Below are 27,054 nucleotides of genomic sequence, written 5' to 3'. Positions count from 1 at the left end.
CTAATTGGATGATGTCTAAATTCTTTACATATATATTTTGTCCTCATTATGTATAAAGTTGGGGCTTAAGTATTTGTATTCTCAAAATATCATTGCAATGGCTACAAAGTTATTAATAGGATTTACGTACCCACTTATTCTAAAAATTCTTTCAGGTCTTTCAGAACCCACATCAGCCACCAATGAATTTTTAGTATCAGCTCTTTTAACAACTAACTGGTTAAAGCAATTGATCACAAGAATTAAGAAGCAGCTTCTTTTATGGTTAACAAGTACAGTTTCATATATACTAGAATAAACGTATATATACAGATATCTTTTAAGGTATTTGACAATAATAATGTCTGACTTGGACCCTAGTTCTCTAATAGAGTAAGTTCTGAAAATCAGGTGTTACTTCATAGAGCATTTAATACATACCTTTCAACACCTCAGCTACTTCATAATTTAGAAAAGTTCATTTTCTCTCAAGTGTTGGGAGTCAAATAATATTTAACATAAAAGCTAATAGGAAGATAGAGGTCAGTGTATTTTATAGTCGGACTAATGTATTGTTGAATCATTTGCATTAGCACAGCAAGGATTGTGTATAGACAAAATGAAATTATCTGTTTTCTTCCAAATTCTAAGATACTTGTTTTATTGTAACAGATTATTTATTTGAGCCTCTCTACTTTGGGTCTCACAGACCTCAGACAGGGCCTGAAATTAAATGAACTTTTCTAGTCATACTCAGCAGAGATTTTGCCACCTCTTGGAGTTGTTATGTGCAAGTCTAACACCGGGCCTTAAAAATTAAAATCCAGGACCAAAAAAGCCAAAGAAAAATGTACAAACAAGCTCTACTCAGAATCCAGAGGTCAAGTAGGGTCTTTAAAACAGGAAAACAGGCAAGAGTTGACAATAACAGAGATGAAGAGGGAATAAGAGAATACATGAGAAAATAAGACCAGGAAACAGCCAGAAGTCTAAGTAAGACAAAATGGAGAAAGAAATACAGCATTACAGAAATGAGGGAAAACTTGGAGTTTCTAAACAAGAAATTCAGTCAAGTAATTCATGAGAATCACTGACAGACACAGACTTGAAGTCTCATGCATTTATTTCTTGCTTACTGTAGGTCTGTGTCAGGTTTTCTTAGTTTGGGCTTTAACTTCTAACGGTTAGCTCACTACTACCTTTTTAGAAAGCTGTCTTTTTTGGGGCGCCTGAGTGACTCAGTCGGTTAAGCAACTGACTTCAGCTCAGGTCATGATCTTGCAGTTTGTGCGTTTGAGCCCCTCATTGGTCTCTGGGCTGACAGCTCAGAGCCTGGAACCTGCTTCCAATTCTGTGTCTCCCTCTTTCTCTGCCACTCCCCTGCTCACGCTCTGTCTTTCAAAACTGAATAAACATTAAAAACAAAAAAAAAAGTGTCTTTTTATTTTTTATTTTTAATTGACTCAGTTTCTGTCTTCTGACACATTTAGAGTTTGGGTGTGGGGAGATTGTTGTATACCTACTTATATAAGATCTTAAGAGATGGCTTTTCTGTTTTTTGTTACTTTTCTCTTTTTTAATACTAGAGGAAGGAATTGTGTAGTTTTTTTCCAAATCTAGTATTAGAGGAATATTAGAAAATAAAGAATAATGATAAATCATCTTCATTTACTTGTATGCATTTAAAACATCTCTTTTTGTAACTAGTGAAAATTACTTTGGAATGCAAGTGCTCATCTGTATCACTTGAACAGGAATTTAACAGAAGTCCTTTTATTTAGCTAATTTTCAGCTTTCACCCATTTTTACCAAGGTACACATATAGCCCTTTTTACATAATTGCATCCTTTTGTAGCTCTTTTAAGAGAATATGCTAACAAGTTATTGTGTATGTAAATGAATTGTATATATGATAAAGGCTTGGTAAATACCACTTTGTTTAGCTTATAAGATTTTGAAGGGTACAACAGGATGAAAAGCTGAAAATCACAGAAAAATTACTGCATCCTTACTGAGTTTAAAACTTAATACTAGAGTTGAGCAAAATAGAGTTATTTGTTTTGTCAGCTTCTATGACCAAGGAGCAAAAATTCTGAAGTCTGTATTTTAAGAGAATACAAATATATAAAGCACATTTCGAGTTTCTTTGTTTATACCCCACTTTGCTCCAAGAATGATTTTAGGCAGTTAAATCCCGTTTAAATTTAGCTATTAGCCATAAATGCAGTTATCAGTCAGTCTCTATTATTGCCCATAGGTCTTATTCATCCAGTTCCACTGAAGAGGACACTTCAAAACAAAAGAAACAAAAATATCAGAAGAAAGAAAAGAAAAAAGAAAAAAAGAATAAGTCAAAAAGGGGGAAACACCACAAAAAGGAAAAAAAGAAGAGAAAAAAGGAAAAGCATTCTTCCACCCCTAATCCTTCTGAGATCTGCAAAAAGTAACTGAATCTTCAGCCTAAGCCATTAAATTTTAAAATTTGGTTTTAGAAATTATTTGACCTTCCTTGGAATTTGCTATATAATCATGCTTTGCAATAAATCACAGCCTTTTCCATATAGACATTTTTTTCGTATATGGGACCATTGTCTTCTGGCAATAGATTTTTAATGTGCTGACTCTAAAGTATTGAATCAGTCTTACTACTTGATAGCCACACCCCAAATATAGATATTTATACATACAAAACACATCATTTTTGGTATTCATGACTGTGTCTGACTAGTGTTGTTACTTTATAAGTTGATTGTAAATGGCTTTACTCCAGTCAACACAGGTAATCTACCTAGCAGTTAATGAGTATTGCTCAATCAAGTGTCCACCTTCCAGTGATAAAATGAGGTAGGGGATAATGTTTTGCTCTTGACTCTGAAAAATTTAATAGCTTTATTTCCTATGGTAATGTATAAAAATAGTGAAGTTTTTCACTGTCATTTTTAAATCTTGAAACTTTTTTGGATGTCATAGGAAATGAAGCTGCTTCACTGGTCTTAACTAGGACATTTTAAGCGAATGGTGTTGGCAAGAAGATAATGAAAATACTTATAAGGAAGTTTTACTGTTACATAAAATGCAGAGTGTCTAGTACCTGCCTCCTCTGTTATTGTAACAATTAAAATTCTCTTCCTCTTTTAAAAAGACAAGCGTAGTCCAGCCTCTCAGAGTCTTGCAGAGATGATGCTGTGTTGGGTAGAATATTTAGGATAGACTCCTGGGTTGTTTTACAAATGTGCCATATTGGCATCTCTTAAAGTGATACCTCAAACACAGAACTTTTTAATTAGGAGGATGACAGCTAAATCATTATTAGAACTGATTTTTATTGTATTCTGTATGTAAATTTTATGAAGCTTGTTTCTATGAGTAATGTGGAAATTTTTTATAAATGTGAACATATATATTTATTTGTCTAAAATAATTTGTAGTTTTGAAGCAGGTTTCACACTGAATTTATGGTTTCAAAAATGACCAGTTTGGGGTGTTTCTCTCTTTTACTTCATTCTTAGACCTTAAGAGCAGTGACAAAAATTTAGGGTTAAGAATTTTATTCTGTACTTTTTAAAATATAAGAGCCAGGGAGTTGCATCATGAAAGCCTTTATATAACAATGAAAATTTTATATGAGTAAGCATTTTCAAGCATATATCAGTAGATATAAATGTTTCTTACACTTAATTTCACAATGATCAGTGTTACTTACTTTGCTTGATATTTGGATATCCCTTACGCCCAGTGAGTTAAGCACTTAGCAGCATCAAACATCAATCACTTATCATGACACAGCACCAAAGATTGCATGTACTCACTGTGGTGCAGTTATAAATTTTCAGATTACTAACCTACAGACATGGCGTCAGGCAAATTCATTATGGTGAAACCAGGTAAGTACATGTAACCTCACAAGCTGGAAAAATGTACTGATTCTTTCTTCATCCAGCTCCCCTTGCTCACATGACCTCACTCACACTGGGGGAGGTCACAGCTCCTCGTAATATCTGCTTACCATGCTGAGATCTAGGGAAGCTACACCCACATCCCTCTTCTAGCTTTATAGCTGAGGAAGCTTTCACTCTTCTAGCTTTTCCATCACCTAATTTCATCATATGGCCTCTTCAGAAAGAAACTCTTTTGTTTAAATAGTTTAGTCAGGTGTTGAGAGAGAAACATAGAGTTATTAAGTTATTACATTTTTAACTGTTTGTTTGGCCTTTGCTGTATTTTCAGTATTTTTTTAGCTGTATTTTCTGAAAATACGGTTCTTTCATTATCATAATGAAAAAAAATAAAAAACTTAAAAATGATAGGAAAATGCTGCATGCACAAGGATGGCCTCATCCCATTTTAACATGGTTAAAAATGCTAATAATTATAGTGAAACAAAAGTAATCTAAAGTTATTTGTGAGTTTTATTTCTGTTAATCGTAGAGATTATAAATTGGCTCATTAGATTTGTTTTCTGAATGGGAACACAATTGATAATGGTCCAAAAGAGTTACATAAAATTCAGCACCATTAACTAATACAGTGTGCAAATTAAAAAATTTTATTGCTCAGTAATTTTCTCCCCTAGATACATTCTTGGAATTATTCTTGAGTAAATTCCCCATAGTATGAGAATAGTTTATAAAACCTGTCATCTGAATAAAATTTATTTCTTTTTACTGGTTTTCTTGTAAAGTGATCTTGTTGGGATTGGATATAAATCTCACTAATAAATTTTAGGAGAAAATTAGTGAGATTTTCTATGAGGCAGTATGTACGTAGCAGAAGGAAAACTGAACTTAATAGTAAAAATCCAAAAAGTCCTGGCCTTTCTAACTACCTTCGTGACTTTCAACTAAATTATTTAGCTTCTCTGGGCCTTGGTGTATTTGATCTGTAATATATTATACCCAATTATCTCTGAGAACCCTTCCAGTCCTTAATGTAGATGATTATCAATATGTTAGTATAATTCAAGTAATATTATTCATTTTAGAAATTGCTGTAGGTAGGCAGGTAGCATTCTGTATTGGTAAAGGTTGAATTTATTAATATACCTGTTAAACACATTCAACTTCTTTAAGCAGGTAATTGATATTTGGTTTACATTCTTAGCAACCAGTGTATGTCTTTTTGATCAGATGCATATAGATTTTATGTTTAGATTTGTATCTGTAACCTGATTGTCTAAATACTCAGGCTATTGCTTTTGGGCTGATGGATCCACTCCCCACAAAATTCCCTGTTTCTTTTCTCCGTATCCTCTTTTGACGAAAATCTCTCAGAGGTATCCCTAGTTCTTGCCCCTAATGTACATCTGTTCACATCTTTGGTTCTCTGAGGCCAAAACATCAATAAATAAGGAATAAAACAATTTTATGTGTCTATATTTACGGTTCACTCTGTCTAAAATTATATAACCCTAGGTCACTTTCATTTTAACTAGATTGAAGAGTTATTAATAATGTTGATAAAAATGTCATTGCTTCCTTTCTTCAGCAAACATTGACTGAGTGCCTGGCATAGCAAACGCTCTGCTAAGTACTGGGGATACAGAGATTAATAAGACTCACTTGCTTCCCTGAAGGGGTTCATAGTTTAGTTGGTGGGAGAAACAACAGAACACATCAGTGTATAATAAATCCAGTGATTGACCTGAACATGCGTTCATAAAAACACAGAAGGATACTTAACTTAGTCTGGAGAAGTGAGAAAAGGCTACCTAAAGAAATGATGGCTGACTTGGATTTTGATGGAGACTGAAGATAGAACTCATGGCATTTACGGACGAGTGGGTACTGTGAACAAAGATCACAGTAAAAAAAACTTGAGTTGTGTGTGTGTCAAGAATTACAAGCATTATGTAAGGCAGGATGTGGTAAGAATTGAGACTACCATTCTAGGTTCTCAGGAACAAGAGAACGAAGTCTTATGTTCCGTGTTTGGAAGCTTGAACTTTAATCTGTAAGCAATGAGACACCATGAGAGAGTTTTAAGGAAAGATATGGCCTTTATTGGGGTTTGGTTTCATCCACTTCGAAATCCTATTAAACAATTTTTTTCAAAGATGAAATTGCTCTCATAAGAAGACCGCATAGAAAATAATTTGAGCCTCTTATGTCCTGTTATTTCTACTCTTCTTCTAGACCCACTTTTCTTTCTAAGATTTGATTATTACCAAAAATTCCAGTGACTTAAGTCTTCTAAAAACACATAAAGCTACTGTGTTCTTTATCAGACACGTCCCCAGAATTACATGCATAAGTACATACTTTGAAATGTGTTTTACATTTTTAGATTATTTGTGACTGATTCAAATTCTGTCACTAGGTTAGTGACACCCAAATAAATCATCTAAAGTATATTTTTCATTGTATAGACTTGGCTGTGATTTGATAAGACGTCTTGCTTAATATTTTGTCTCAATGTGTGAAGCACCAACTGCTTCAAAGCAACAGAGACACATACCAATTGGTCCACTGGTTGAGCCCTGTGGCTCTCCCTCAGGTGACCTGGCTTGGCAGGGACTATAACTAGTACCAGTGCTGAGATTCAATCTCCCTGGGCAGTTGGCAACCAAGGAGAGTACGCTTCTTAAGCCAGCACAATTGTAATCACACAAAACCCAGGGTCTTCTGACCATCATTTGTTGCCTCCCAACTTTTTTAAAAATGTGCAGAATGCCAGAGAATTGGGATGCCTTTCCAGGGGCACAACTCAGGACACATCCAGCCACGGCCAGCTCCTGTATGTCTCACAGGTTAAGAGGAGTTTGGGAGACCGTGAGCATTGTGCTGGCCTTGACCAATTTGTCTGCTTCTTGTTTCATTCATGGCTTCTGCGTTTGCCCTTGAACTACAAAAGTAGAACTGTACCCCTGCCTCAACTAAACTTTCTCAACCTAGGTTTTTACTTGAGGCAACATCTATAGTACTATAATTATTATCTGTGTATCAAGATAGCCAAAATGAAATCAACATAGGCAGCAGATGTGTCAATAATGATCTGGAACTATGTTCTCAGTATAGCCCCATGTAGCTATTTAAATTTGGATTAACTAAAATAAAAGGTATCCTTCATTTGCTCTAGAGACATCTTAAGTGCCCAGTTGCCACAGGTGACTGGTGGCTACTATGAGCAGGGCAGACACAGAAAGAACATTTCCATCATCACAGAAACTTCTGCTGCACAGTGCTGGTCCAGAAGATATCCCCAGTTCTTGGTAAAACTTTTGACAGCCTAATTGTCCCAAGTTTCTAACCCTTAGCCTTGCATGCCCAAGTGCAATAGGGCTTTCCTTTTTTTTTTTTCCCCCTTCTCAGACCAGAGAAGCTGTGTCTGACACACTGTGAAAGGCTAGTCTTCCAACTACATAACTTTACACCGCACAGTACATGTGTTCAGCAGAGCCAGCTGAAAATTAATCCTTTTTTCTTAGTGCATTCCTTCAGACACCCAGGCCTGTGTTCTTACGATAGAAATCATACTTACGCGTAAAAAGTCTTTTAAGACAATTGTAATTTGCAGAAACTGTAGTTTTATTTCTAGATGTCTATGTGGTATTATTGCAGTAGCTTAGGTGGAACCAGAGGACTTGTGTGTTTGATAACTTTCATTATAGAAGTTCCTTAGGAACTCTATCAGTGAAGGATTCGTGTTACGGTTATCCCTTGGTAAGCTGAAAATATTTATTATTAAGATCATATATTGTGACATACTCTGTTCTCGAATGTTAGCTTTTATAAAAGCAATACATTCATTGTGCGCCCCACAAACCCTCTGAAAAAGGCAAGGGGTTCATGTCTAAGAGACTTAAAAACATGCCACCTCTATTTTACAAGACCATTCCCTCCGAGATTTACATATCCAGTACCGTCTCATGAAACGAACTGCCGCTAAGTATCCAAAGACTTGTGTAATGTTGCTAATGTGACATAAATTTCCCATTGTTCCACACTGGCATAGGTTTGCTTGTCTTTGTTATCTTAAGTTCCTTAATTTCTCCAGAAGTGTTAGCATAATTTCATGTACTGCAGGAACATCTTAATTAGCAAATAAAAGTAAACTTCTCTGCACATGATCAGAAACCTTAGTGGGTTTTTAATAAATTAACTGAAAAATCAAAAGCGCAGCTGCGTCTTGCTTTGTGCATGATGAATTTTTGAGAAGTATTATTACGAACTGTATTTGAAATGCATTCTTTATTTTTATTTGCTGTGTCCCTCCAGTGAGCTTTTACAGCACAGGCTTTTTAATAATACACAGTGCTGATTTGTGTCGTCTCCATCGGTGGCTCTTGATTCATGTCATCAGCTTCATAGGATGTTTCCATTGTCGAGTTTGATGCTGCATTTGAATTGGGGGCATTGGCTTTCCTGTTTGGGTTGCCTGCACAACACAAAATGAAATAATTACTTGGAATTATGACATAAAATTTGGCTTTTTAAAATGTGTGCTTGGAAAATACATTTTGTAGCAATATTGAAGCTATGTCTTGAAAACACTAGGTGGATGGGTGAGAACTGAATCATTTCAAAGCTGCTTCTGAGCATTTCCTTCTGAAAGTCAAATTAGGGAAATATTCAGTGAAAGAAGAATTTCATTTCCGTGCTTATCTTTCTTCCTCTGTGTTTCCATGGAGGAAATTACACATTTGAGGAGAAGGCAACAATTTCTGGGTTGCTTAATAAAAGTGTGACTATCCCTCTGCATAAAGTGAACAAAACTGTACTAAGGTTAATCATAATAATTTGCACCACTCTTAAGGCTTTGCTATCATAATCAATTTAGATGTAATCTTTAAAAAGAACACATTTGTGCCACAATCTCATTCACTCATTCTGTGTCAATATCAATCCAAAATGTACAAGGGTAGAGGAATATAGACCTCTGATCATCACAAAAACTGAAGCTGATAGCAAAGAAATGGATTATTTTCCAAAAATGATTGTTAGAAAAGTAGCTGTATCATATAGTTAACCAAAATGTGCAAATTTAAATAATGTATGAATATGTAGAAGTAGTAGATAAATCCCAGATGTCACTAATGCCCTCCTGTTGCTGAATCCCCAGCCCAGTTCATAGCCCACATCTTATCTGACCGGCCAGCAGCAATTTCTTTCCTTGGCCTCCAGGATACCACCCTGGACTCACCTCCTATGTCTGTATTGCTCCTTCTCGGCCTTTTGTTCGTCCCTTTTCTTCTCCCAGGTCTCTTAGGTGTGCCTCAGGGCTCACCTTATGGGTTCCTATCACTGTCTCCCTCCCTAATTAGTCTCATTTGGAAAAATCTGCTCTAAACTTCCCTAAGAGGAAGCAGGACCCACTGGCCAAAAGGTTCCACTCTTAGAAACAGCTACTTCCTCTACTTTTCACCACTTAACGTGAAGTCTAAGCCTCAGTTTTCAGCCTGGCTCTTCCTATTTATAAGTAATTGTATAGACTGCCTTCCAGGCCCCATCCAAATATCCCCCATATAGGTTGATTGCAGAGTTCACCACTTATAGGGCAGTATTATTTACAAGTTGTGAAGAATGATGTCTCACTCCAGCTCCCAGATCATGCCCCTAGAACTGAAATGTGGATGGTATTGTCTTCTGAGCTAATATTAAAAGTACCAGAAGTTTGAAGTACAGGGCCTAAAATTGCTCAATAGATGGCTTTAATGTCATTACTTCTGAAGCTTTTGGGTGGTAAAATAAATTAATGTTCTACTTCTAAACATTCAGTCGTAATGTTTCGGCCATATGATTTGATTTTTAAGTTGATTTGTTGTAGGCACAACATTTTCTAGCCTGGTAAGGAGCTCTGTGCCCAATCAGGAATCGAAGCTGTTGAATGAGCAGGGAAGGTTGCTTGAAAATCTAAGAAACCGATAAATTTGACTTGACTATTACTTGCAAAGTGGGGCTTCAAAAAATACTAGATGAAAATTTAACTACTAAGTACTTAAGTAATGGAATTTATTCTCTAGGGGGGGTGTTGTAACTTTTCCTCATATAACGTTTGAAAAACAGAATATTTGTAGTTTCATTTTTCATTTGCGTGGTCCTATTTGAATCTTCAGGATTCTCGCAGGTAAAGATAAAAGATCAAGGATGTAAGATGTAAATTAGCTTCATATTACCTGGGTGGCTTCTGTACCTTACGTAGGCATTTCTTTAAATGTAATCTAAAATTGTAATATTTTATTGGAGTTGCTGGAAATGTGAACTGAATGTTGCTTAACTCCAGTCCTTCACGTTTCCTAAGCTTTTTACATACTTATATTAATAATATTTCAGAAAGATTTTCAAGGTGTTTTTATCTACCTTATCACATAGTTTTTGTTTTTGTCTTTTTTTTATGGGAAATAAGTTCACAGTTATTTCCTAACTTAAGGGTTCTATCTAAGAACCCCTTTGTCTGGGGTTCTCTGTAAGTCATCTCCGTTCCGACAGCTCTAGTTTCCATTATGTATCTTCTGGCCACCATTGAAAAAGTTTATCTAACCTGTCTACTCCCCTCGGAGATTTAATGGCTTGCAAAATAAATTCCGGTGTTACAGATTTTTCTTCATCTAGGACTTGTAAAGGCACCCATTCTCCAGCCCTGACTCCTTATTTCCTCAGCTCCTGGATCCTCCTAAGCAGTGTAGGTACAAAGACTGTTTCTTAGATTGGCGTCTTAAGGCAAGGCACTTACCCTCACAGAAGCAATTTGCTTCACAAACAAAAGGTTTATTACAAACACCATACCAATATTCTTTGAAGCAGGAACTTTGATACGCAAGTTAACCCTGATGTTCACTCTCTTCCCCCAAAGATGCTTTCAATGTGTGTCGTTCCAGTAAGTTAGAATAACTAGACACAGAGAAAAACAACTGCAGTGAGTAGCTGCAGTGATAACAGAGTCCAGCTAGTTACATCTCTTTGGAATCATTTTAGAAGAGAATGTGGGAAATCCTCAGCAACCTCCTTTTCCTAGTTTTGCTTTGATAAATAGAAGCTAATTTCTGAACCAACAAAGTAGGGATAAAATCAGCTACCTTTTTTTCTGTCCCAGGGTTACAACATGGATTCGATTTTCAATAAGTAATCTGTAAATCCATTGAGTTTACAAATTGAGGGATTTGTTACAGATAAAAGGTTTTTCTTATTTAATTCCTCCTTTTCTTTACTGAGTGCAGACTGTGAAGCTCCAACATGTCTGTTCTTTCGTGGGTTGACATTAGTTGTTCTTCCTGCTGTTCATGTCCCATTTTAATTAGTGTGTGTGTGTGTGTGTGTGTGTGTGTGGTCATCCCATGTAAATCTCAACCTTCCTTTAAGGCTCTACTTCTCAGACTAGCATTTAAATTAAAGCTTTGACCTTTACCAAAATTCATATCCAATTCATCAATCTTTCCACGTACCCTCATCAGAAACTACGCCAATCTATTTCTTCTGGTAACAGTTAAATTGTGCATTCATTTTCAGATTCATTCCTCAGGAATCCATTTATCTTGCAACTCTTCTATGAACTCTGCCCTTGCCTGCCATTTCAAAATATCAAAAGAATGCTGGGGACCCCCTCAGGTCTTCATCCCTTGGCTCTCTGGTAGAATCCTAATTAAGTTTTTCTGCAGCTATCTGCCTACGGCCCCCTAGCTCCTGTGTCGCTGTTCTCAGTCCTTCTAGTTCCTAATTAGCGGCTCACTTTATTACTAAGTGGAAAATCTACACATCCCACTCATCCCACGGCTCCTCCTAGTGAAAACATGCAGCCTTAAATCTGCACCCTGAGTGTTTTTGATTTGCAAGAGGATGTTTTCCCTTCTGACTGAATCTGAAGCATAGGGCTGAATCTGAAGTTAATGGTGAAGTAGGCAAAACTTGCCTAGTGACCTCCTGATCTATTGTCCTTTCCTGCCACCAATGCCCTGCTTCTCCTCAAGGATGAATCGGTATCTCCAGTAAATACAGTTAAATATGCACTGTAAAAGTTAGAATCTTTTACACCTGGGCATCTGGGTGGTTCAGTCGGTTAAGCATCTGACTCTTGGTTTCGACCCAGGTCATGACCTCACGGTTCGTGAGTTCGAGCCCCACATTGGACTCTGCGCTGACAGGGTGGACTCTACTTGAGATTCTCTTTCTCCTGCTCTCTCTGCCCTTCCCCTGCTTGCTCTCTCTCTCCCTCTCTCTCTCTCCCTCTCAGATAAGTAAATAAACATTAAAAAAAGAAAGCTAGAATCTCAGACTTGCCCTTTTGCTTTCCCCCTCCATCAATGAGTGAAGGCAGTTCTATCCAGAAATGTTTTTTCCTGTCCTATTTTTTTTCCACAATGGACCTTTCCCCCCTCTTTTTCTTTTCTGCATTATTAAATTTTGTCAACCATTGATGACTAACATAACTCACAAATAAATTTAGCTGATATTTAAAATCCGTTAAATGAAATTTTCATGAATGACTGGCTTCTATTTTGTTTATTGGTTCCAACATTAGTCAAGATTGCCTAACCTTGAGCCCTGGGGAGGACCCATAAATGCTAAATGTGGCAGTAGCTGTGCTGAGCAATGTGGTTTTCTACATTCTAGGAACAAAAGCAGCCATAGGACATTACAGGCTTATTATTTTAAGTAGAAAGGTCCCTTTAGGAGACACGGCATCTTTTTCTGCCATTGAGTTCAAATTAGCCCATCTTCTACTAAAATCTCAATGAGTTCTGAAAGCCTTTCTGAAACAAAGAATGGTGTTACAAAATAATTTGGTATCCTAATTAATAAGAGTTTTGAGCAAAATTTTGTTGAAGGGGAGTTAAGACTATGAAGAAAAATAGCTCCCAAAGTTATCTATAAATTTAGTACAAGGGCATCTGGGTGGCTCAGTCAGTTGAGCGTCTAACTCTTGATTTTAGCTCAGGTCATAATCTCACGGTTCATGGAACTGAGCCCCATGTTGGGCTCTGTGCTGACGGCACAGAGCCTCCTTGGGATTCTCTCTCTCCCTCTCTCTCTGCCCCTCCCCCTGCTCCTAACATGCTCTCTTTCTCTCTCTCTCAAAAATAAATAAACTTAAAAAAAATTACAACATCCCTCAAAATACCACTTGATTTTTAAAAGTTTGACAATGTTGGGGTGCACCTGGGTGTCTCAGTTGGTTAAGCATCTGACTCTTGGTTTCGGCTCAGGTTATGATGTCACAGTTTGTGAGTTCAAGCCCCAGAGTTGGGCTCTGCACTGACAGCTTGGAGCCTGCTTGGAATTCTCTTTCTCTCTCTCTGTCTCTCTCCCTCTCGGTCCCTCTCCCATTCTCTTTCTCTCTGTCTCTCTCTCAAAATAAATAAACTTAAAAAAAATTTGGCAGTGTGATTCAACATTACAAGAGTAACCAAGAAACTTTGATGAAGAAGCATGTTGGGAGGGAGGAGAAAGGCTTGCTTGGTCAGATATTAAAATAAAACTGTATCATTACAATAACTTTTAAGGTATATCATTAGCTTAAGAATAACCAGATTGATAAATTTAACAGAGCAGAAAGTCTAAAAACAGATCACAGTATATATAAGAATTCAGCTTATGACATTTTATTTTTTAAGTTTAATTATTTATTTAGAAAGAGAGAGTTGGGGAGGGACAGAGAGAGAGGGAGAGAGAGAATCACAAACAGGCTCCATGCTGTCATCGCAGAGCCTCACATGGGACTTGATCCCACGAACTGCAAGATGGTGACCTGAGCCAAAATCAAGTCAGCTGCTCAACCAAGTGAGTCACCCAGTGCCCCCAGTTTATGACATTTCAAATTGGCAAGAGAAAGATGGATTATCCAATAAACATTTGGACAATTGGCTCATTATTTGCAAAATAAAAAGGCAGATACTTACCTCATACTTTACACCAAAACTAAAATTCCAGGATTATTAAAAATTTAAATGTGGAAACAAATGAATAAATGTATTAGAAGAAAATACAGTTGCATATCTTTATATCTTATAGTGGTGGTGAGAAGTTTATTTTTTTTTAGATTTTTAAAAATGTTATTATTTTTCAAGTAATCTCTATACCCAACATGGGGCTCAAACTCACAACCCTAAGAACAAGAGTAGCATGCTGTACTGACTGAGCCTGCCAGGTGTCCCCAGAGGTGAGAACTTTGTAAGTATGAAACTAAAGGGAGAAATTACAAAAGGAAAAACTTCTATAAATGAAAACTTGTCACACACAAAATTACAAGGGAAACAACTGTGAAAACATTTGTAATATATTTGTAAAAGAGTTTAGTTAATGTGTGTAAAGTTCTTATCAAGCAGTGAAAAATGTACATTCCCATGGAAAACATGCATATGAGCAACAATATGCCACAAAAGAAATAATGACAGGGGCACCTGGCTGGCTCCATCAGAAAAGCCATGTGACTCTTGGTCTCAAGGTCATGAGTTCAAGCCCCACAATGCAGGTGTAGAGATTACTTTAAAAACCCTTTTAAAAAAAGAAAGAATGGCATTGGGGGCGCCTGGGTGGCGCAGTCAGTTAAGCGTCCGACTTCAGCCAGGTCACGATCTCGCGGTCCGTGAGTTCGAGCCCCGCGTCAGGCTCTGGGCTGATGGCTCGGAGCCTGGAGCCTGTTTCCAATTCTGTGTCTCCCTCTCTCTCTGCCCCTCCCCTGTTCATGCTCTGTCTCTCTCTGTCCCAAAAATAAATAAAAAAACGTTGAAAAAAAAAAAAAGAAAGAATGGCAAACATTAAAATGTCCATTCTCACTCCTAATTAGATAAAAACATTGTATTATTTTTTCGATGAAATTAGTAAAATGTGTATCTTTTGAAATAATAATACACATGAAATAGTACTTTTCTGTACAGCAGTTAGGAACTTGTATCCACAGCTTTCAATATGTGTCCAGCCTTTGGTCAGCAACCCCACTCTCAAGGATTTATGCTAAGAAAATACTTAGGGGCACCTGGGTGTCTTAGTCCGTTGGGCGACCGACTTCGGCTCAGGTCATGATCTCATGGTCTGTGTGTTCGAGCCCTGCATTGGGCTCTGTGCTGACAGCTCAGAGCCTGGAGCCTGCTTTGGATTCTGTGTCTCCCTCTCTCTCCTCCTCCCCCCATGTGCTATCAAAAATAAATAAACATTAAAAAAAAAAAAAAGAAAAAGAAAACACTTGGATGTTCAATTTATGTGTGTAATGAAAAAAAATGGAAGCTAGTTCAAAGTCAATAATGAAGTATGATACACTCAGATTTTGGTTTCTATATACTGTTCCTAACAAAATGAATCAGGCTTTTTTGGAGAAATAAAAGATTCCAGGGCTGGAACAGGAGTACAGGCTGCCCTGGAACATTTTGTGACAGAAGGCAAAAAAGTGCTCAAAAAATTATGGATACATTTCAAAAGGACAAAGGACCCAATTTAAAGGGACTCCGGGAGGCCAAATCTGAGACAATGTAAGGATCAGAGTAACTAATGACAGTAATAGAATATTTTAAAATAAAGGATTTGAGTCCATACTGATCTTAACAATTACATGAACGGGTAAATAAATAGGGGAGGAGGGAGAGTTCTTCCTTGCAGGAGAATAACAACTAACCAATGTCAAAGGAATAAGAATGATGGGGTCAGAAAATCACCATTTTGCAATTATTGTAATAATCTGAAATTATTTTGAAATTTTCAATGAAAAAATTCAGTCAAGAACCATCTATGAGTGGATAAAAGTTTGAGGAAGAACAGAACATTTTCAGTCTCTAGGTACCTCCCCACAAAGTACTTAGTAATTAAAAGGGAAAAATAGTGACTTTATAATGTATTAATCCAGCAAATACAACCTTAACCAATGAATCAAAGTTAGCATCACTCATAATGGGACAAACAAATGTTATGTGATGCCCTGATATGACGCCCTGGGAATATGACTTCTGTGGTATTCCTGTTGAAATGTATTATCTCTCTCCAATCATGAGAAAATATCAGACAAATTGAAAGGTAGTGTACAGGATAACTGGCTTTTTCTTTTCTTTTCTTTTTTTAATGTTTATTTTTGAGAGAGAGAGAGAGAGTGCGTGCAGGGAGGGGCAGAGAGAGAGACACACAGAGAATCCGAAGCAGACTCCAGGCTCAGCTGACAGCACAGAGCCCCATGCAGGGCTAAAACCCATGAATTGTGAGATCATGACCTGAGCTGAAGTCAGACGCTCAACCGACTGAGCCACCCAGACGCCCTGGCTTTTGCTTTCAAAAAATGTCAAAATCATGAAAGACAATGGTTGAAGACTGAAGGAGGCTAAAGAAACTAATTACAAGATAGATCCTAGATAAGAAAAGCATAGCTATTAAGGATATTGGCAAAACTTGAATATGAGTTGCAGATTAGATAATATTACTGTATTGATGTTACATTTCCTGAGTTTGATAAACATACTCTCACTACATAAGAAAAAATCCTGTTCTTAGGAAATACTTAACGAAATGCTTACGGTTAAAAGGAATGATATCTGCAAATTATTCTCAAATGGCTCGGAAAATATGCATTGAGAGAAAATCAGTGATAAAGAAAATAAGGCAAAATAGTAACATTAAGTAAATCCGAGGAAAGGTATACAACCTTCTCTATACTTTTCCTGTGATTTTTCTGGAAGTGTGAAATTATATCAAAATAAAAGAATAAAAAATCATAGCACTCCACCAGGATTTTAAAATGGAACTACTAAAACTGATGGCAAAGGTATTTATGTATTGGCAAAGATGTCACTATTGTTCAGTGAAAACAAATAGCATAAGACTCATTCTCCGCCATTTTGTCATGTACGTGGATCTATAGATGGGTACAAAAAATCCTGAAAGATACTCAACACGGTGTTAGTGACGCTTATCTCTGTGTGATGGAATCATGGAAGACACTGTGTGTTTCTCTATATTTTCTAGTTTTCCTTCAATGAAAGTGATCTGAAAGAAAGGTTTTGTTTCCAGGTGAGTCATCTAAGAAGAAGAAATATAGCAGACCATTCTGAGCCAGTCCGAGCCATATTTCTCTCACAGGCAGAAAAAACGATTATATGATCTTCACATGTACCCTCTCAGTATTCTATATGTAATTTATGTTTTTCTTCTAGACCACTGTGCCTAACTAATGATTTGCTCACTCTTTTTCAATTAAATTGCCTGCCTTTACAAAAGAGACCACCGGATACAGCCTTGGAGCTGTCCGTTGTCTCTAAACATTATTTTTTATGTGCCAAGCCGCTCTGCGAACATCTGCCCTTTTAATCTCCATCCAAACCTCTGCTTCCAACGACCCCTCTTCTCAGGCCTCCACCCACCTCCGCAACCCAAGAGTATCAGTGGAAACTCAAACTGCAGGATGGATGTGCTTACTCTTTCTGAAGCAACGATTTTCTTCAGCTATGAGAATAAGAAGGGGTTATTATTAGAGTAGAACAACCTGTGGCATTCAGCCAAGTTGGAAAATCCCATAAATTTTAAAAATAAATATGAGAACTTAAAATAATTGCAAGCTCATAGGCCTAAGGCAAGCCTTTCCACGCCAGCCCCTGGAATTCTGGAGGTACACGTTCCCCTCTACTCTACCTTTAAGGATTCTCCAGCAGAAAAGTTTGAGAAGCAGGGATCTAGAAGATTCACCCCTTTAATTGCTTCTCTGTTAGCCATTAATTCTTTCCCATCTTAGGAAATGAGCCCTCGCCCTCAACGTGTCTACTCAGAAAGATGCCCTTCACACAGCCATCTTCTCAGAACTGTACATCTCCTACAGTGCACCTGAAAAGCAACGGGATTCTCTTCAACACTGGCATCTGAAACACACATAACTCAAAACACACACACACAAAGAGAAGGAAATGATTATGGGACACAATTTAAAGGGCAATCAATTTCTTAGCAATAGTACCTCTGCACAAAGTGAGCCCTGGAGGTAGCCCAATTATTCTCTACAGTCACTACCACAGACCTGTTTTCTTCAGGATCAATTCAAGAGGTATAAAGCCTTACATTGTATACATTAAAAAGAATAAAACCCAATAAAATAAAGACACACCAAGGAAAAATCTTGACGAAATAGCCTAAGATTAGACTCTTTTAGACTCAGATTATTGTCACTTACAGAAACAAAAAAGTCCAGTGCCCTGAGCCAGTTTTAGAATGTGCACAAAAACATTATTCCCTGTAGGTCATTCAAATTGCCTGTAATGAAAACAGTCTCAATTATGAAAACTAACCTAAAATAATAGGAGATTGACTCGTAACAACAGATAGTTTTGAAAGAGAAGAGTGGTAACTAATGAAACAGATTTCCTCCCATGTAATGTTTACAGATTTGATTATTATGCAAACATCTTATGTTCCTAAACTTTAAGGCATTCCTTAAATGGAATAAAGATTTTTTTTTTTCATAGCTAGAACATGGTAATGTATTCCTAGGTGGGAGAATCACTGGAATAGCTTGCATATTTAACAACAGCACCACAGTGTTTTTAAATGATCACTTTAAAGGGTCCCTTTCAAATATAAACCATTTTCTCTCCCTATTTCAGTGACATTTGGATTACCTAGTTTGTTTTGGGCTCTCCTCTATGTCTGATTTGGTTAAAATCAACCCAAGGACCAAAAATCCCCTCTTTTGAAAGCAGCAGGATGGCAGGGATCATATAAAACCCTGCCTTGTCAATAGCAAGCACTCAGGAAAGGAGTACTGAATTAATTTGCTGGCATGATAAACATGATGTTTTTGAGAGGGGCAGAGTGGGGACATTTCGATGTGAGAAAGCAACTTCATCTAACTACCTGAGGAGTGCATTAATGGATCTCCTTAGCTAAACAGCAATAAGACTACAAGACTTCAGTCCACAAGCCAACTAATTCTGTTGCTGGGTTCTCAGAGCCAACATGAAGTAATATTTTGGAGCAGTCCCTGAAAGAAATCACGAAGAAGAACCAATTCCTATTTAGCACAATACATTGCATACAGAAGACATTCAATAAGTGTTGATGACTCTAAAGGTGACAATAAAGATGCTCCTTTCATCATCTACTATAAAGGTGCCATTCGGGGTGCTTGGGTGGTTCAGTCTGTTAAGTGTCCAACTTCAGCTCAGGTCATGATCTCATCACTCATGAGTTTAAGCCTCCTGTCGGGCTCTGAGCCTGTTTCGATTCTGTGTCTCCCTCTCTCTTTGCCCTTCTCCTGCTCACACCCTTGTCACTTTCTCTCAAAAATAAATAAACCTTAAAAAAACTTTTTAAAAATATAAATAAATAAATAAATAAATAAATAAATAAAGGTGCCATTCCACTCCAGTCAGTTCATTCAACAAACACGTGTTAAGTGTTGGTAGGCACTAGGGTTATAGTAGTGAGGAAATAAGGTGAAAATTATTACTTTCCTGGAACTTACTTTCCAGTTGAAGTGGAGAAAAGTTAGACTAAAATGTACGGTATATTAGTGCTAAATGCTTAGGAGAAAGACAAAGCAGGAAGGAAGTTGGAAAGGTTGAAGAGGAGTTAAGAAGGCAGATATGGCGATCAGGGAAGAACTCCCTAGAAAGGTGACTTGTAGTAAAGATTTAAAGAAAGTGCAAGAGCAAGTCCCATGGATATCTGAGGGAAAAGCCTTCTGGACAATGGTGACATTGTATGCGAAGGCCCCGGGGCAGAGGAATTTCAAGCAATAGCAAAGAGGCCAATGTGGCTGTGCACGGGAGAAGTGAAATGTGGGTGGAGAGGGACACCACCAAAGCCCTGGCCAGTCACAGTTAAGACAACTGTTTGTATCAAGAGAGATGGGAAGTGATTAGGGTTTTGAGCAGAGGAGTGATATGACCTGACTTAGGTTTTAACAAGCTCACTCTGGCTGCTCTGTGGAGAGTAGACAGCAGGGGAGTCCAGGGCTTAGCTGGGAAGAGGACCTATTTGTTTTAAAATGCAGAGTCTGGAGTTTGTGGGTTTTCAGGAGCTCCCTAGGTGATTCTTATGCACCGGCAAACTTAAAGACTTCTACTTTAAATTACCTAAGCACTTGAGACAAAAAAATGATTTTATGACCTGATTATTGGGTGATCACTAATCCAATGCTTCATTCTGCCTGTGGAGGAACAGGATCTGAGCCATTGGACTAAATTCCACGAACAACCTGTCTATTCTGCCACACAGTTCCAAACAGTGCTTCAGAAAAAGAACTGCAAAGGGACGTTGGCCTCTTGCTCTGTGATGCAGGACACCCTCTGAGAGAGATCTCTAGGAGAATGAAAGTAGAGCTAATGCAATCATTTAGTGACGGCGTATTTGATCAGGTCGCAGAGCATGTACTCCATACATTTCAGGATTCAGCTAAAATAGAGCATCTGAGCAGAGGATTTTCCAAGATTTTTTAAAGTAAATGTTTTCATTGTCTTTTTAAATAGAAGTTAGTGAGCACTTCTGTCTCATTCTAAATATATATGTACATATATATGCATATATATCCTATTTATATGTTCTAGATTTTTATTAGAATACATTCTAAACATATATATCAAAATTTATGATTGCTATATTTTTTAATGTTTATTTATTTTAGAGAGAGAGAGAGAGACCACAAATGGACAGAATCTGAAGCAGGCTCGAGGCCATGACCTATGAGATCATGGTGTGAGCCAAAGTCGGACAATCAACCGACTGAGCCACTCAGGCACCCCTATGATTACTACTTTTTAAATACACTAATAGAAATGTATATTCACAAAAATTATATCAGTTCTTTCTGATTGAATTTTATAATGCAAACAATTGGCATCTGTGTGGCACTTTATAATTGAGATAGTTAGACCCATTTCCACAAACTATACATAAAAATTTCTTTCTACTTTATAGTCATTCTATCCACACACACACATACACACATGTGTATCTTAGTTTGTAGCCTATTCAAGAACAAAGACTGTCTTCTATTTATTTTTCTATTCCTTTGTGTGCCTCTGACATATTTTATATGCCTCTTCCTAATTCTGCACACCACAGGCACCCTGGTAAATGCTTAACTGACCACTGACTAACCAGTCTGGAGCAACCCAACCCTAAGAATTAATTATCGCATATTTTGTTCCTCTTTTTGACTTCTGTGGCTCTATCAAAAACAAAATGTAAAATTTCCAAGGGGATAAAACCTTCATAACTGAATGAGACTTAACTATAGTAGAGTGGATTTGTTGGCCCAGTGTATTCTTGTTCATGAGAACATTTACATCCTGCCACAATTGTTCCTTTGGCACAGTTTCTTGAAGATAGGTCATCATTAAGGTCTAATTTCATGTGAATTTTTATAAAGGCATGTAATAAATTGAGTTTTTAAGAAGCATTCATTGTTAATGGCATGATCTGTTACCGAGGTCCAGGTTATTCTTTTGAATAGAGCGCAGGTAATTGGCTACAAATAATGGACAGTGATTACCTTCTTGAGTGGTAGAAGTCTCTAGGTGTTGAAGTTTAAGGCCAGTGTCTAATCTTCGGGGCTTTGTATACAGAAATAAGTAGCAAAGGACACAGACGCTGATGACAAAGGCAAGTAGAACAAGGGCAGCAGTTCCCAGGCCAACCAGGGCACCGATGCTGAAGAAAACAGGAAAAACATGGGGACCGTCACACAAAATGGTTAACACATGCACTAAAGAGAAGGTTTGAATATGGTTAATTCTTGCCTCAGTCATTCCTAACCAAATTATATTTTAGTCTAAAGAGTAAAAAAGGTCCCCTTTTTCTTTCATCAAATTCTTAGATTTTCTCTTCCCGTTGATATGTTAACATAAGTATAGAATACCACGTGAATCCATATGACACATGAAAGGTCACATGATTCTTTAGGGCTAGTTCAAAAGTATCTCGAGCAATAAACCTTTCAATATATTTTAGGAGGAAAAATGGTGTTCAACAATAAAGACGAATAGAAAAATACTGACGTCCGCAAATTAGTGAAGCAAATGTTTACCGGAGATGTAGAACTTTCAGAGACACGCATGGAAGACAGCACTAATATATAAAACCACAACTCTTACAAAAGAGAAGAATGTTTAATGAAAAGAAAGCAGTATTTATGAAATTTATATCAAGTTCATGTTTAGCCTGAGTTTTTCCTTTCTGAACGAGCATAACACAGTGGCTTCTAGCATTAAGGAAGGAACCCTTGTGCTTTCCTCTAAAAATAAAGGGTATGTCTTATAATTTTCTCTGTACTAATTTTGTAATAATTCCTTCTAATACAATTATCTATAAGAGTAAGCATTTGAGAAATAGCAGTTTTCATAAACCTATGAACTTAATATTTTTAAACAGGGAAAGGAGCTTGGAAAAAACATCATCCTGAAAGACTCATAAGCAAAACATATGTACTTAACTTTTCTGAACCAGATGTTTGTCTGGGTACATAAGTATATACACAGAAAATGTTAAGTTGCTCAAGAGCACATACTTCTGTTGACCTTCCCATAGTGTTGGGCATACATATTGAAAGGGCTGATTAGAGTACTTAGCTTGTAGTAAATAGAAGTAAGTGATAGTAAATAGAAGCAAATAATAATTGACTGGTGATTGATCCACTTTTAGTAACTGAAAAGCAATTATCATTGAAATGGTCATTGAAAAGTAGCAAAGAACACAGATGCTGATGACAAGGCAAGTAGAACAAGGACAGCTGTTCCCAGGCCAATGAAGATCTTTTTCTTCATTATATGCCTTGCAGGCTTTCACTATTTGCTAGAGATAAGGCCCTGACAAGTTTGACACGTACCAAAGGGATGGAAGGGAGAATGTGACCAGGGATGCTAGGTGTGTTAGGGCTCTGGAAAGGAGAATAGAATTAAAAAGTGAGGGGCTAAGGTCATCCCCTGTATCCTTGATTTTAGAAGATAAAACACCCCTGCAATTTAGAGATTGCCTCCTTGGCCATAGATACGGAGTTAGGCTCCCAAAGATGCTTGTGCTTAGGTTAGTAATGTCAGCCCAGTTCCCCTAACCTTGCACACAGTGAAAACTGGAAATTCTGTGGCTAGAGTCAGCACACAGCTGTATATCTTTATTTTAAGTTTTTATGTATTTATTTATTTGGAGAGAGAGGGTGAGAAAGCGAGAGAGGGTGAGGGCCAGAGAGAGGGAGAGAAAATCCCAATCAGGCTCTGTGCTTTCAGCACAGACACCAATGTGGGGCTCAATCTACTGAGATCATGACCTGAGCTGAAACCAAGAGTCAGATGCTTAATGGCCTGAGCCACCCAGGCGCCCCTACAGTTGGATATTTAAATCAAAGTTTGCCCTCAGTTGGTGCACTCTCTTCCAAGGGTCAGGCTCCCTGGCTCTGGCAACTCCTCTTTCGGGTTTGTTTGCACCAAAGTTGACTTTTGTAGATTATACACGTCAGGGAGGGTTAGGACTATGCACAGACACGTGGGACCATAATCCACTTAATTAACATTATCTGCTGCACAAGGCAGCTGGGCTGCCAGACATTCGGAGAGATTCCTGAAATGAGAAGGCGGGTTATTAAAAAACAAGATCTTCAAAGTGAAAAAGTACTTCAGTCAGTTTAAAAGTAACACTGTCAATTTAATTAAATTCAACATGCATGTCGTGAGCTTTTAATGCACACAGTTTAAAACACCAGCTGCATTACTGGAAGAAAAAAAAAATGCTATTTTCTGCTTTCCATTACAATAAAGGAAGGTTCTTCGTTATCTTGACAAACAGTTTGTATCACAGTTCCACGTTATAGAAATGTTGCTTTATCTAGATAAAGGTGGGACTCTAGGAATCTCGTACAGTATTCATTTTGACAAATACTTACTGAACTCATGCGTTGCCCTGTGCAATACGTATTGTCTTCCTAGGTCCTGAAGAAGGTTACCAAAGGAAACTCTAAGAGGGCAGGGACTTGTAAGGGGAGAAAAGATGGGAGTGGGCCGGACACAGAAAAGGGAGAATTCTACTTTCCCTGCAGAACATTATGGTGGTTTGCTTTCCAGTCCCTGAGAGAGGGTCTGAGGCTGTCGTCACATTAATGCTGCAGTCCTCCTGCTTAGCAACTTTGCTTACCTGGGAGTAGCTGTACTGTGCCTTTCTCCAGCAGCTGCAGAATCTCAGAACAAATGCTAGTGACTTCGGGAATAGTTTTTGCGGTTGGACTGTTTTAAATTAGGGTGGAGAACGAAGAATATGAGGGGAGTGCAGCTCTGAATTTTTACCTCCTCGTTGTGTTCTCAGAGCTCAAACACTGACAAGAACCCCGGGTTTAACATTGCCAACTGATGCCATCAGCTGAAATGATTTTTATATTTTCTAGGAACTGAGCTACACTGTCCATTTTGTCCGTGCTGAATGAAGACCCCAGCAAGGTATTCATTCCTGGTGCCCTCATAAACCTTAGGAAGGTTTTCTATCCTCTGCTGCCTGTCACTTTGGGACTATGCAGGGATCTGAGAACGCCAGGCACTTTTCCACCTGAGTTTGACTTAAGAGTTGCCAGTCTCTCTTGGGGGTCTGCCATCATTAACACTTCCAAAAACTCAGAGCCAGGTTACTATGTTATTTTCCAAAAGGCCAGATAATATGCCAATGCAGTACTGATTACTTCTCCAAATATTAAGGCTAAGCTGTCATTTTCTGAGATTATGCCCCACTATGACACAACAATACAATGTTGTTAGATGAGCTTATTGGTAGGCGACCCCCTTTTTGGGATTTTGTTTTTTTTTTTTTTTTTTTTTTTTTTTTTTTAAATTTTTTTTTTTCAACGTTTATTTATTTTTGGGACAGAGAGAGACAGAGCATGAACGGGGGAAGGGCAGAGAGAGAGGGAGACACAGAATCGGAAACAGGCTCCAGGCTCCGAGCCATCAGCCCAGAGCCTGACGCGGGGCTCGAACTCACGGACCGCGAGATCGTGACCTGGCTGAAGTCGGACGCTTAACCGACTGCGCCACCCAGGCGCCCCTGGGATTTTGTTTTTTGAAACTTGCAATACGTTTAAAAAATTATTTTACTGCCTCGAGAAATAGCATTTATGGTCATTTGCTGTAGACTTGGCCTGTATGACAAATTCTGGATCATGCTAGAGAATTAGAGAAATAACACTCTTCCGGCTTACTAGCAGAGTCTCTCTTGTCAGGCATAAGCTAATTGGTTTGTGAGACACAACTGAAGGTGGGTTTGGAGACATACATTCTCCAGGCAGAATGAAAGAATGGAGGTCAAAGGATGCAGTCTTTTGGAGTAGAAAGGGGGGTGGGGTGGGGGTGGCATTTTACAATGAAGATATCTGCATAAACAGTAGGTGGAATAAGTAAAATTCCCATCACAGGAAACAGGCAAGAAAAACCCGACCTTAGAGAGTCTCTGGTCTTTCGAAGCAACGGCCAAGTCGCTCAGGCGTTAAGAAAGGGGTGCCCTGATAAGGTTCTACACAGGATGTATTATAGCAAGTAAAACTTTCCCTGTCTGTGGGTCTCCAGTTCGGTTCGGGGTCAGTGTCAGATTATCTGAAAAGAGCAAATTATAAAGTTCCAGTAGCTTTACACACACACACACACACACACACACACACCCCTTTTTGATTCCTTCTCACATTCAAAGAGACTTGAAGTATTCTAATCTTTGGTTAATACCTTAAAATGAGTCCCAGAGTAGCCCCCTTTCTAGTCAATTGCACCCAAACAAATCAAAAAGAAATGAAAACCGTAAGTTATCTGCGTATCTTCTCTCTGCCAGCAGAGCCTCCTGCCTGGGACCGGTCCCTGGCGGGGGTGAAGAGCTGGGTGAGCGGGACCAGCGGAGGCGGCACTGCGTGCGCCCTGGGCGCACGGTCCGCTCTCCTCCAGCGCGGGCCTCGCCGGGGCTCCAGGGCCCACTCACACTTCTGGAGCCCACAGCCGGACCCTCGCCGGACGGGGGCAGCACCGAGCGGGTCCCGGGTCCTGGGGGAGCTCCCAGCCGGGTGAGCTTTCTCTACAGGTCCCTCGCCTGCCCTCGGAGGCTCCGTGTCCTTCCGGAGGACCCGACCTGAACGGGCGACCCTCCCACTCCCCGGGTGGTCCTGCTAGTCGCCTCCCCAGAGCCCGCCGCCCGCCCCCCGCCCTGCCCACCTGAGGCTCCACATATAGCTGTGCTTGTAGGGGAAGTAGCTGCCCGGCTCGCTGCAGCAGTACTTGAGGTCGGCGAAGCCGCAGCAGTAGAGGAGGGCGGCCCCCTCGCCGCTCCGGGGACACTCGAAGGGCTCCACGAAGCTGTGGTTGAGGCTGTAGTAGCCCGAGCACACCCGGCTCGCCTCGCTCATCGCGGGCGGCTGCGGACAGGGGCACGTGAGACCCCGGATCTGCCCTCGGACCGCACGCGTCCCGCACCGCCTGGCCCGCGGACGCCCCTCGGCGCGGGCTCGTCTCCTGCGATCTGGGGTCTGTAGGGATGCGGGGCGTTCAGCCTTCGCGCGCCTCCTCTGCGCTCTCTCCTCCCCCTGTCCACATGGTGTCTGGTCGCTTTACTCGCGCTTCTCCCTCTCGCTAGTGAGTGGCCCTTTCATCTGCCGGTCTTCGACCCTGTACCTCTTCTCCCCTGTCCCTTCGTGGGCTTTCTTCACGCCCCCCTGACTCCCCCCTGCTCCCCCTCACTTCTTCGACAGCCCGCGGAGCTCAGTTGGCCCCACTCTATGCCAGAGATTTCACCCGAAGAGTGGAGGTGTCATATGTCTGCCATCTGGGCAGATGCAGCCCAAGTTGCCATTCTGTCTGCCCAAGGACAGGGCAGCTGGGTTCCAGGCAAACAGAGCAGGGCCGGGGGAGCCTTTACCCCTCCTCGGCCACCGACCCAGGGAGCTGCATAGTGGGCAGAAACAAAAGGCACTCAGCTACCAGGGAGGAGGTGGTGGTCAGGCATAATCTGTCTTCTCTGAGAAGCACACGTGAAACATTAAAATTTGGCAATTGAAAAAATAAAAGCCAGAGACAAAATTTTTCACCAACAATCTAGCCGTGCATTGTATATTCTGTTAAACAGCCTACAAAGAGAAGAAGGGCAGGCAAGAGATTCAGGTAAAGACAGTGAGGAGTTTCTGCAGAGACAGGCAGAAAGAGGAGAAGGCAAAGGAAATCGGGAGAAAGAG

General features: G+C 39.2%; 2 protein-coding genes across 2 annotated transcripts in view; one reads left to right on the top strand and one right to left on the bottom strand.

The window, feature by feature from the left end:
- Nucleotides 1–4,643, top strand: part of SREK1IP1 (SREK1 interacting protein 1) — a 43,645-nt gene extending 39,002 nt beyond the window's left edge. The window contains exon 5 of the mRNA XM_047087089.1: nucleotides 2,237–4,643. Coding sequence (XP_046943045.1) covers nucleotides 2,237–2,426 — 190 coding nt within the window. The 3' untranslated portion in view covers nucleotides 2,427–4,643. The remainder of the gene's footprint in view (nucleotides 1–2,236) is intronic.
- A 3,572-nt stretch (nucleotides 4,644–8,215) lies between these two features.
- SHISAL2B (shisa like 2B) lies at nucleotides 8,216–26,232 on the bottom strand. Its single transcript, XM_047066936.1, has 3 exons — nucleotides 26,042–26,232; nucleotides 21,367–21,524; nucleotides 8,216–8,352 (listed from the first exon to the last, which is right to left on the bottom strand). The coding sequence occupies exons 1-3, from the start codon at nucleotides 26,230–26,232 to the stop codon at nucleotides 8,216–8,218; spliced, it is 486 nt and encodes a 161-aa protein (XP_046922892.1).
- Between the last annotated feature and the right edge of the window lie 822 nt (nucleotides 26,233–27,054).

Source organism: Lynx rufus, unplaced genomic scaffold, assembly GCF_022079265.1.
Source record: "Lynx rufus isolate CCGP_SWC_20201006 ecotype Redwood Valley unplaced genomic scaffold, mLynRuf1.p SCAF_1, whole genome shotgun sequence".
Lineage (NCBI taxonomy): Eukaryota > Metazoa > Chordata > Mammalia > Carnivora > Felidae > Lynx > Lynx rufus.
Note: the sequence above shows the minus strand (reverse complement) of the source record. Positions and strands in the feature narration are given on the sequence as shown.